Source organism: Streptopelia decaocto (genome assembly GCF_964273445.1).
Source record: "Streptopelia decaocto genome assembly, chromosome: 15".
Taxonomy (NCBI): domain Eukaryota; kingdom Metazoa; phylum Chordata; class Aves; order Columbiformes; family Columbidae; genus Streptopelia; species Streptopelia decaocto.
Window position 1 is genome coordinate 4,836,206 of NC_138670.1, and position 11,851 is coordinate 4,848,056.

Here is an 11,851-nt window from a genome sequence, read left to right on the forward strand (position 1 = left end):
CACACTGGAGTACATGCTTTGGGGCTTGTTTTGGGGCATGGAAATCCCTTGTAGTGAGGGCTCCCAGCACCCCCGATGGGGTGAGTGGGTGTGGCAGTCATTCCATGCTCCTTGGTGACAGTCCCCATGGAGAACCCTTCCACACTGTAGTGTGACAGTGCTGTGGCAACCAGGCCAGTGCCTGTTCCACAGAGCTGGGGCAGTGCAGCGTGCAGGATTGGGACCCACTGCCCTTGGGGCTGCCACCTCTCCTGCGTGTCTCGCTGGAAAAGGGGCTGATCCTTGGGGACACCCGACTGCTGCCACCGTCCTGTCCCCTGGCTGGAGGGGAATCACAGCACCCTGCGACGGAGTGAGCAGCACTGGGGGACACAGAGGAGCCCAGGGAGCTGCAGCAGGGCTGGGGAGACCAGGTTTTGGGGAGGCTGAATCCAGGTAATGTCTCCTACTCACACTCCCCAGGGGCTCTGCCCGCCAGGACAGGGGGGGTCTGACCTCACTGGGATTTCTATGGAAACCCAGGTACTGAACGGGGTGGAAAGCTCAAACCATCTGTTCTTCCCCTACTTATAAACTCGATCAGAGGAGCGTTTTTCACAATGACATCACTACAAATGTTCCCCTTTTATTCATCGTGCTGCCATCTGTGATGGTTTCCTCATGTGCCAAACACGTGAGCGGGTGCTGAGGGATGAGCAGGGGGGACACACCTCCTTACCCAGGTTTTATTTCTCCCTTTGGAAAGCAGACCTGGCTCCGTGGAGGCTTCTTTGTCCCCTTCCCGAGACATCTGCAGAGCAACCAGCCGAGTTAGCTGGAAGAAATGACGTGCTCAAAGGTAAAAACCAAAGCACAATCCAAAGCTGGTGGAGGATCTGCTGTGGGGACCTCACCTACAGGAGTAAATGCCACAGTGCAGTGAGCCAGACAGGCAGCGGGGAGCCAGGCTGACGGTGTTGGGTTGTGGTGGGACTGGTTCTGCCTGTCCCTCCTGTGCTGGGGATGAGACTGTGGCTTGAAATTTGGGTGTTGGGTGAGGCAGGGTTGGATGATATCGGTCAGCTGAGGACATGGCTAGTGGTGGATCTGCCACAGCTTCAGTGCTTACCTGTTAAGCAGTTTCTCAACTTGAAGCTACCTTCCCACAGCTGGAGATGTGAGTGCTCCTGGTCCGCTCCTGGGAAAAGGCAGCTGGGTTCCTACCCATCCCCAGCATTGGTGGGTTTGGTTCTCACATGGTCCTTGCAGTCATGCTGGGTGATAAAAGAGGTGACAACTTGCCCTCCCCCCTGCTGAAGGTCTGCACCCTGTCCTGGAATCAAGGTGTTGGCCGTGGTCAACGGGCACCAGTTTTGGTCACTGTTTACACCTCCTTGCCCTGGGGGTGGTGGTAGGGTGGGGGTGGGTTACCCAAGAGCAAAGCACCTGGTGGACCTTGCCCTGAGGTGCATCAGAAGTGCTCATGGAGCTGGTTTGCATGGCTCAGAGGTTTTGGGTGATAATAAATATCTGAGGTGGCAGCAAAGAGCTGAAGGTGGTGCCAAACAGCTGGAGGTGGTGATGCCATTAACCTGCTCCGCTGTCTGGTCGTGTTCGCACAAGTGACCAAACTCTCTGTCTCTGTGGCAGCGGGGAAGGGCCGCTTTGAGGCGGACACTTTCGGATTCCCCTGAGAAGGAGAAGGTGACTGAGGCTGAGATCAGGAGGCTGCAGAAACAGTATTGGATCGCAACAGAGAAGAAGAAATCCTATGGCGCACACGTGCGGCAGCGGATGCAGACTCAGCAGTGAGTGCAGCTCAGAAAGGTCCTCCATGCTGAGATCTGGGGACCCTGGCACTGGGATGGGGAGGGGTAAGGACCGGCCCCAGCGTTGCAGGTGGGTCGTGCTAAATGTCATTTGTCGTTCTGCTTACAGAAAAGAAACAGAGTCGCTGAACCAAGAACAAAAAGAGGTGTTGTTGGTGCTGAGCCAGATCACGTCCATGAGAAAAGCGATGCTGAGAGGCAGAGATTTTATGGAGATCCAATGCCTTTCGCAGACCAAAAATCAGTATGATTCTATGATTAGAGACAGAAAAGTCCTGTTAGTTGACATGGACAACCAGGTAAGAGCATCTGGAACGTTCCCTGGCTGAGCAGGGTAGAGAAGAGTCACAGGGTGAGCCTTATCACTGAAACTCCTCAATGTAAAATGTGTTTAATTCAGGCCTTGGAAAATAATGCTGCCTCCTGGCAAAAAACAAATGACAATGACAAATGGATAGAGCCAGGCTCCCACTCAAGTCAGCAGCACTGGCTAGAAAAGTCAGGTCTGACTCTCAGCCTTGGTGTCCCACCAGTCTCTGCAGCTCCTCTTCGATGGCACCCACCTGCCTGGGGTCATGCAACATCCGTCTGCTTTTCCTTTAACTTTTTTTTCTCCTAAAAGAGAGGAAAAAATGGAACATGTAGTTGTGGTGCCTGAGGCATGGCAAACAGAGGAGCGGCAACATCTGAGGGACATCCCTTCACTTCTCCTGGTTGGATTTGGTCAAGGATGGGGTGGGAGGCCAAGGGAAACCCAGAGCTACAGAAGTGATGGGTCCCTGAAGCTTTCTGCTCTGAACAAGCCACCCATGACAGGAGTCAGGGGACATGCTCGGGTGGTTTACAGTTGCTAGAGGTGCTGCAGAGCTTTCCACCACAGGCTTAGCTTTCAATCAGGGATCCCTTGGCTGAGTCATACCTCTCCCACCTGCCTCCTGCTTCGTTGTTCTCCAACAACTTCATTCTTTCGGTGGATTTATTTCTTCTGGCAGCTCCCCACTTCTGGCAAAAGTTTTCCTCCACTCATTCCCAGAGAGGACTCTGCAGATCTGGCCAGCACGATGCCACTACCAAAAAACCATCCTCATTGCTTCTTCCCCTCTGCACAGAGCGCTGCTGTGCCTTGTTCAGCACCTCCTGAATTCCCTTCCAGAGGCAGCTGCATTTCCTTCATGACACGAAAATAAACCCATTCCTAGTTACAGTTTATGTTTCTGCGTGTGCAGGATGGGATCCTTTGGGATTAAAGCTGCTTCTATAACTGTGAGCTCATTAATGACACGGTTGCTGTAGTTCAGGTCAACAGAGGGTATTTGCTTTGGCTAAGTGTCCTGACAAGAGTCCAGAATGTAGGGGTGGAGATGACACTTTTTTTTTTCTTTTCCTCTATGTGTGCAGACGCTAGAGCTGGAAAAAAAGTCTGTGAGGCAATACCAGATAGAAGTGAAGGTGAAGCAAGCGAACTGTAGCAATCGGCTGCAAAAGCAGATTGAGAAACTGGAGTTGCCTCTATATAACGTAAGCAAACATTTTGCAGATCTTTGGAGACCACCTGCAGGGCCACATTGGGGCCTGTGCACAAAACACTTTTTGCTCAGAACAAAGCATAACGGTGCAAATGCATTTGGTTGACATGAGCTGCATAAAGGACCTGGCTTTTTCTCCTGGCCTGATTGCTCCCAGAATATCTCAAAGACTCCTTCAAGCTCGGTGACCCAAATGCAGCACTTGTGCCATGCCAAGAAGCCTGAAGGTCTGCACCTGCTTAGTGATAAAACCCAACTGCCTAAAGCCACCTTGCCTTGGACAATGCCAGCTCCAGGTCTCTGCCACGATCATCCTGGCCTGCTGCTGTCCCTCCTGTCTTGGGGAGAAGGATAAAGTCATAGAATCACAGAATCATAGAATAATTCGGGTTGGAAGGGACCTTCAAAGCTCACCTACTCCAACCCCCCTGCAATGAACAGGGACATCTTTCACTAGATCAGGCTGCAGGACCAACTTAAAATCTCTTGGGCTGTTTTTGTCCCAGCCCTCTCTTTGAGCAGAGACCTGAGCCCACACAACCTTCAAACATTTTGCCTCCCTCTCCCCAGGTCACTGTCCAATTTGATACCATACTAACCAGAGACAGAGAGTTCCGAGAAAAGATTCAAAGCCTGCTAATCCGGAAAGACATTTTTGAAAACTTCCACCTGAAGTTCCATAGGAAAATGGGTCAGCAGATAAGAAGGATGAGCACTGCCATTGAGCAATCCACACAAGCCCACAAGCAGCGGTACGTGGCTTTGCAAACCCTCTGTGGCAAAATTGGCACCAATGGGCAATGCTGGTGTTGAGTATTGATGGAAAGAAAGACCGCTTGTGATTCCAGAGGAAGGATTAACCACTCTTGTCTAGAGCTGGGTGCTAAGGGTTGGGTGGCTGGTCAGTGCAGGGAGGCTGGTACCTCCAGAGGGATTTACTCCTTGTACCTGTGTGTGGTGTAACCTGCTGCTTGCTGTGTGCAGGATGGAGACTCTGGCGAGGATTTCAGCCCAGAATGAAAGGAAGAACCAAAAGGCCATCCAGCGCAAGGTTGAGATGCAGGAAAGGGAGCGTGTCCTTAGCAGGGAGACCAAAATGAAAAGCTTCATGATCATCAAATATGTGGATCGCTCTGAATTGGAGGAAGAGGCCAAAAAGAGAAAAGGTACCGGATGAGAGAAACCATGTGCAACTAGGACTGCAAACTGCAGGGTTGGCAAGGGGGCTGCTTGTGGCACTGCACCCCACTGGCAAGACCTCTCCTGGGGAGGGATCCTACTGTGTTTGCCCCATTCCCATGCAGACTGTGAGCTCCTTGCTTAATTTCTGAGTGAAATAAAGACACTTTCTGCCCCGAACACCCCACCTAACCCCACAGGGGAAGGCTCTGCAAAGGGGACACGCACAGCCCAGGCTCTCCATCTCTCCCTCAGACCTGAAGGCAGCCGAGCGGGCCAAGCGGAACCAATGGGAGATCATGGAGAGCCGGGAGGTGGCTTACAGGCGTCTGCTGGAGCTGGCAGAGGATGGGGATTTCAGCCACCTGGTGAATGGCTTCATTGAAAAGGAGCAGAAGAAGTTTGCCTACTTCAGCTATGACTCCGAGCTGGGCATCAAGATAGAGAATATGCAGCAGAAGGCGAAGGACCTCCAGGTGTGTGCCGGGCTCTTCATATCTCCCCTTTCTCAGCTGGTGATTTTAGGTTGGGGTGGTTTTTCCCTCTCCCTTGTGTCCAGCACCAATTGCCCACACCAGAGCCCAGCTCGCAGCCTGCCACATTAGGGGAATGCAGAGAAGTAGCCAAAAATATTACTCCAATAGACAGAATGCTGCGTTCTCAGAGCTAAAAGTGTCTCAATGCTGCCACCGTGTACCCAGCAAAAATACTGCAGGATCCAGGAGAACTGAGAGCTGCCTCGGCCATGTGTGGGGTTGGTTGCAGTGAGAAGTTGTGGGGTCACCTCCTGCCCTCCTGGCCCTGGTGACAGTGGTGCCCAGAGGGGTCAAGTGGGGTGTCCCTGCTCCCAGGGTGGAGGGGTGGTCCCCAGCCTCTGTTAGGTAGCTCTGGTGGGCATTCAGCCAGTACCCCCTCCATGTGCTTGTGTTTACACAGGATGAAATGACAGGCCTCATGTTGAACCAGGAGTGTGCGGAGAGCAGAGGCCTTCATGCCCTGAAGGCGGTGGAGGTATGGCGGTCAGGATTAGAGCAGCAGACCCATGCTGGCACATGTCCTAAGGAGTCTCTGGATGTCTCCTGGGATGTCTCCAGTGTCCAGACTGGAACTGGCCAGCACTGGGGTGGGGAGGAACAAGGGGCTGGTGTGAAACTTAGCAAAACCTTTGCTATAGGAAAAACTAACGAAAGCCACCGAGGAAGACAATGAGCATGAAGAGAGATACAAAGGGAGCAGCAAGGTGCTGGGCCACTTCACAACCAGCATGGAGGCCCTGTTCAAAGAAGTCAACTGTGACACTACAAAGATAACGAAGCAGCTTGGAGAAAATGGGCAGATCACGTCTCTGAACTTTATGCAGTTTTTTGGTGGGTTGGAGCTGCCCATCTTTCCCTGCCATGTGGCCTGGACCTTGTATGCCCACCACCCCCTCGCATGGCGTTTTAATTTGAGCTAGTTTTTTGCCCCTTGACCCATCATGCATGGGTGTCCCTAGTGTGCATTTGGGGGTCCCAAATTCCCAGCAAATTCAGGAGCTAACCCGGCTGTATAAACACCCCAGTAGACCCCCCCAGTCCCTCCCTTTGGCTCTGGGTATGAGACCCAGTCTGGGAACCCTTGTCCCTGGGTGCACAAGCTGCTTGATGACACTGCCCTGGGGCAATCCATGGAGTCCCACTGCTCGCTGGTGTGATCCCATACACAGGGGTGGGTTTGGGCAGGGGTCTGGGTGCAGGAGCCCTGTGGGACAATCCTTCTTCTTACCCAGATGGACTGGAGGAGGAGACCAACAGTGTCCTGCAGATGAATTCCGACCTGTGCTACGGAATGGCTGATGAGTCCCACCCGGACCAGGACATTGACAACTCATTGTTGGGTGCCACCAGTCTCCTCCCGGGAATGGATCAGGCCCAGCTCTTCCCATTGCCCCCCACCCTGGACGGCACCATCCACACCATCGATGCTGGTGAGTGCAGGAGGTGAGAGGGAGGGACCGCAGCCATGAAACCAGCCAATCCACAGTTCCGCCATGGCCACTTGGCCAATCCCCTGCTGCAAGCCGTCTGTCCCAGCCAATCCCAACCAGGATGTCCTACCCCACCGGGTGTGTAAGGCCTGGGATGGCCGGCATGACGGGGTGACCATTTTCTTGAGCAGGAGAGGTGCCACTGGACCATGGCCAGCTGACCCAGATGGTTCTCCAGAGCCACAAGAAGGAAGAGGGGAATGCTGGCAGCACAGGCAACAAGGGGAGAAATGACGTTGATGTGTGAGAACCCGGCAGGGATTAGTTAAATAATTAGATTAGTTAAATAAATAATAAAATCATAGAAACATTTTGTTTGGAGGAGACCCTCAAGATCATTGAGTCCAACCATTAACCCACCCCTAGCACTGCCCCATGTCCCTGAGAACCTCATGTCTGTCTGTCCAACCCCTCCAGGGATGTTGACTCCACCACTGCCCTGGGCAGCCTGTTCCAATGCCCCACAGCCCTTTGGGGAAGAAATTGTTCCCAAGATCCAACCTCAACCTCCCCTGGCGCAACTTGACGCTGTTTCCTCTGCTCCTGGCGCTTGTTCCTGGGGAGCAGCGCCCGACCCCCCTGGCTCCAAGCTCCTCTCAGGCAGTTCAGAGATCAGAAGGTCTCCCCTCAGCTCCTGTTCTCCAGCTGAACCCCCCAGGTCCCTCAGCCGCTCCCATCACACTTGTGCTCCAGCCCCTCACCAGCTCCGTTCCCTTCTCTCAACTCACTCCCAGTGGGCACAGATGAACACACAGACACACCATGCAAGCCCAAGATCTGCTCACACCAGCAGCTGGATTTCCTCTTGCCAAAAGGCAGTTTAATGTGGGTGCCATTCACTTGTTCCCCGGGGGGAGAGGCAAAGAGACCCCCCCCATGTGACCTAGACAGAGGCGATCTCGCGGTGCCAGCCCCAGCATGGGCTAATCCTTCTCTTCACCATGAGTAATGACGTGGACAAGGTTTTTGTAATCCAGGTTGCCAGACATGTCTGGAGGGAAGGCTGCGAACATCTGGTCGATCTGCCAGGAAAGAGCCAGGGTGAAAAGGCAGCACAAGAGGGATTTGGGGCTCCAAGGAGGGCTGGGGGTCTGTTGGGATGGGGGGCACAGAGGGCTGGCAGAGCGGGGGAAGGAGCTCGTACCTCTTCCTGGGAAAACCTCTCGCCCTGCGTCATCAGCATTTCTTTGATGCTGCAAATAAGAGAGTGCGGTGACCACCAAGGAGGCCTTGGTGGGGATGCCCATGCACCCCCCTGGGTACCCCTGGACTTACTAAGCAGATTTCAGGCCTTTCCCCTCTGGATCGAACACCTTGAACGCGTTCAGGATTGTCTCCTCTGGGTCGGCACCTGGGGGTGACGTGGCCATGGCCATTAGAGATGGTGGAGGAGGAAGGCAGCTGTGGTCTCCTGCTTCCCCCAGCCTTTTGGGGGACGATGTGGGATGTGGTGGCAAGTGGGGTGCTCTGTGGGAAGGCCAACCCCACAGCCCTCCCGTGCCGGCAGGGGCTCCTGATGGCAGCGGGTGGCAGGTAGAGGAGCAGACACAGCGTGGTGGTGTGGACACAAAGCAGCTGTGTCACCACCACCCTGACAGACGGCATCTATCTAATCTTTTGGGTGTATTTATAGAGCTCCAGGCACAGGCGCTTGGGGCTGTGCAGCCTCCTGGAGATCTGTGACGGGGCTGCATGCCTCGGGTTCCAGAAGTGATACAGGGTGCAGTCAGACAGGGCTGCTGGGTCAAAGTCATGCTGCAGCCAATGCTCTGGCCAGGGTGGCCATCGGTGCCACTGTTGGTGTCAGCAGGCTCGGAGACACTGCAAGATCTCCTGTCTCCTCTTTCTATGGGGACAGCAGCATCACAGTCTGTGGGGTTTTCTTTAAAGGCTGGGAAACTGAGGCACAGAGACCTGTTCGTACCCCCCAACAGGTTGGGGACACACCAGATGGTGGCTTCTCAGATGGGACAGAATACTGGTCATGGTGTGGGTGCCCAACCAACCCCCCTTCCATCTCCCTGTGTCCCCCTCACCCTTGAGTTTCTCCCCAAACATAGTGAGGAACACGGTGAAGTTGATGGGGCCGGGTGCCTCCTTTATCATCTCATCAATCTCCTCATTTTTCACATTCAGGCGCCCTAGGGGAGAAGAGTGTTGGGTGAATTGTGGGTCCCTGTCCCACAGGCATTTGCAAATGCCTCCAAATCTTTGGGCTCTGCTCTGTGCATTGGGGACTGAAGGGCACACCATGGGAACCTTCTTCTGGAGGTTTTCTCTAGAACCCACGGGACTGAACCTCTGCTGCTGCAGGAGCTGCTCTGAGTCACCCCTTGTAGGATCTCACAGGTCGACAGAAGTCGTTTCAGATCAGGAGGTTTTCAGCAAAAACAAGAGATCCAGTTAACAGCTGGAGCTTGCTTGAATGGGGGCTCACAGCTGTTTTCTCACCTAATAGGTCTAATGCCATCAAAGATTTTGGGAAAGGTCCTAAAAGGGGGCTCACCGAGTGCAGCAAACGTGTCTCTCAGATCCGCCTTGTCAATGAAGCCGTCCCGGTTCTGATCCATGATGGTGAATGCCTGGAAGCACAGGAGGAGGGCAGGGAGCACAGGGAGAGGGAGACTTGTCAGCCTTTGCCAAAGCTTTAGTACCTTCTTCTTCCTCCCTTTGACTTGGATGGGACAAGGGCACTGTGAGCCCTTCCAGGATGGGGCTCTGGGGGTCCTCACCCAGCAAGGGAGCAAAAACCATCACCTGAAACCCAGCAGCAATCCTGGCCCCTGCACCCTTGAGTGATGCGGGGTGATGGATTCCTACAGCAGCCCAAACACTGATGCCATGCAGACCCTCTCCTTGGCCAAAGCTCCCTCAGCCTGGGATGAGACCAACTAGGCAAGACAGCCTGAGCTGTCAGCTCCCCAAACAGGGACCAGTTATCCCTGTAACTGGGATCTACCCAGGACCGTGTGCTGACTGTGCAGAGGGTAAGTGAGGAAGAGCTCCTGGCACGGGAGATGTGCTCCTGCTCTCCTGGGTGCTGCTGGCTGCTCCATGGCGTGCGAGCTCCTCAGAAGCTTTGAGGTGATGCCATACTTAACAATGTCACCAAGTTGTTACTTGCACTTTTAAAATAAAATTGCTCAAAACCGGGCATGCTGCCTCCTGTTGCAAAGCAGCTGTCACCGATCTGAAAGCGCTGAGGAAAGATCTGAAGGTCACATCGCATCAAGGACCCTCTGTCATTTCTACCAAACCCACCTACCTCTTTGAATTCCTGGATCTGGGCCTGCTCGAACATGGAGAAGACATTGGAATTAGCACCTTCAATCCTCTTCTTGGCTTTCTTGGGTGCCTGCAGGGGTTCAAGTATGTATCACTAATTCACTGGCTTTTTATGGTGTGGAAGAAAAGCATGAAACTACCCTATTCTTAGTTGTGAGTCCTTCACAGCAGCTCTGAGCACATGTGACCCTCTGAGATACTGAGGGGTGTTAAGATTCCTGCGGTTCAGTCTTTGCTTTCCTGATGAATTTAGCCAAGCAGGTCCAAGGAAAGACGAGCTGAGAAATTGCTTCCACACCAAAGGCTACAGCAGGTAAAAGGATGGGCACTGCAGCAGGATCTCCTGGGGTGGAAACCTGGGTTCGGGAGCGCCACCGAGGCTGCACATAAGGGCTGGAGTCATTAGGTGCTTCCTTACATTTCTGTGCCTCTCGCTAATAACACAGCACTTATTAAAATGTTTGCTTATTAAAAAAATCTGCCTCCTCCTGCACTGAGGCTTGCAACAACCAGAAACTGCTCAACATGTATTTTAAAGAGGAGCAGAGGACAGAGCTGCTCACCATCCCACCCTGCCTGTCATCCCTCGTCCCCCCCATGAGCTCCAGCAGCCTTGTCCCCTCTAATTGGGTGGCTCTTCAGGGGGGAGGCAGAGCAGAAGGGTTTCGGGGGATACAATGGCCCTTCCTCTTCATGAGGGAAGGGAAAGCAGAAAGATGGCGTTTGGACCCCCGAACACTCTGCCCCTGTTGGAAAGCTCTGCTAGCGTGGGAGACACCTCTCTGTTCCCCACGGGATGCTGCAGATGCAGCCAGATGCTCCCCAACTTGCTCACCCCCTTTCCAGGGCAGGAGGGACCCTTGGCCATCAAATCCCTGTCACCTCCATCCCTCCCTGCCCCATTAAAGCTATACTGGTGAAAAGCTGATGGATTTTGCCTCTTCCCACGGAAACTTTGGTCTCTCTATACTCACCATGGCTTTGCACAGCTGTCGATGTTGCTGCGAGAGGCGTCTTGGAGGCAGTCCTTCGCTTCCCCTGGGCTGAAACAATAAATACACCCCTCTCCGGGCTAAAAATAACCCCATGCCCACTTTTGGCTGTAATAGGTATGTTAGCCACCCCCAACCCTGTTGTCTCTGCCTTTCTCTGTCCCTCCCTCTCTAATCTGGAATAGCTGCTTGTTGTTGTCACTGGCTGACGTGACATGTGAGCCGGAGAGGATTTCAAGGTTAACGAAGTGCCAGGAGGCCTCGCAGCTCCCACACTGGAGATGCTGACCCGAGGAGGGGACTGCACAGGGGCAACCCCACCTGCGTTTGTCACTCGGGCTGGGATGAGCTTTTCCCCTCTGCTAGGACATGCAGGGAGCACTTGGCCTAGGGGGACCCTGACCACAGTCCCCCAAGCCTTGGGACACGGATGCTTCAGCACGGTCCTGCCAGCATCTTTGGGAGCTCCAGCACAGCATCTGCATGGCAAAGCAGAGTGCTGCTTGGCCGCTGGAGGCAGAGGAACCCTGCTGTCCTGGGAGATGCTCGAAAAGCAGAAGCAGCTGCCTGGCCGCCCCATCTCTGGCCGAAAGGGATCGTCCTGCCACAGCACCAGCTCAGATGCTGTGCCCCATCTAAGAGCTCCAGGATGAGACCGGAGGCAGATGCTGAGCTCCCACAAAGCTGGGCAGGCACGCAGGGCTCCTCTCTCATGTGTCACCCCCACTGAGGCACCTGTCACCCACTTAAGCCAAACACTTGCTCACCCTGGTCCTGGCGAGACACACATGATTAACTCTCCCCATGCTGGGCTCTGCTGCCTGGCATCATCCCCTCCACATGCTGGCAAGGCTGGTGAGCGGGTGGGGGGCTGGGACAGGGCTGGGGACAAAAGACAGCATGAAATGGGATCCCCTGAGCTCCGGGCTCTGCCCAGACACTGCCCTTGTTCCCCCAGAAGACGCAAATATCATTTTTAATCCCTGGCACTGCCGTGGCTGAGGCAGCAAGGATGGCATTACGGGGAGGATTTGG

The 11,851-nt window shown here is 54.1% G+C and overlaps 2 protein-coding genes across 2 annotated transcripts; one reads left to right on the forward strand and one right to left on the reverse strand.

Moving 5' to 3' along the window:
- Positions 1-823: 823 nt before the first annotated feature.
- On the forward strand, positions 824-6,786 carry CCDC63 (coiled-coil domain containing 63; the record flags this gene model as incomplete). Its single annotated transcript, XM_082066461.1, has 11 exons — positions 824-838; positions 1,630-1,787; positions 1,918-2,107; positions 3,207-3,326; positions 3,905-4,086; positions 4,319-4,500; positions 4,769-4,989; positions 5,450-5,524; positions 5,688-5,880; positions 6,282-6,479; positions 6,671-6,786. 11 exons carry the CDS (start codon positions 824-826, stop codon positions 6,784-6,786), a joined length of 1,650 nt encoding a protein of 549 aa, XP_081922587.1.
- A 547-nt stretch (positions 6,787-7,333) lies between these two features.
- On the reverse strand, positions 7,334-10,912 carry MYL2 (myosin light chain 2; the record flags this gene model as incomplete). The annotated part of the gene is made up of 7 exons (XM_082066034.1): positions 7,334-7,561; positions 7,684-7,732; positions 7,815-7,890; positions 8,576-8,680; positions 9,046-9,121; positions 9,805-9,894; positions 10,799-10,912. The coding sequence occupies 7 exons, from the start codon at positions 10,910-10,912 to the stop codon at positions 7,463-7,465; spliced, it is 609 nt and encodes a 202-aa protein (XP_081922160.1). The 3' UTR covers positions 7,334-7,462.
- Between the last annotated feature and the right edge of the window lie 939 nt (positions 10,913-11,851).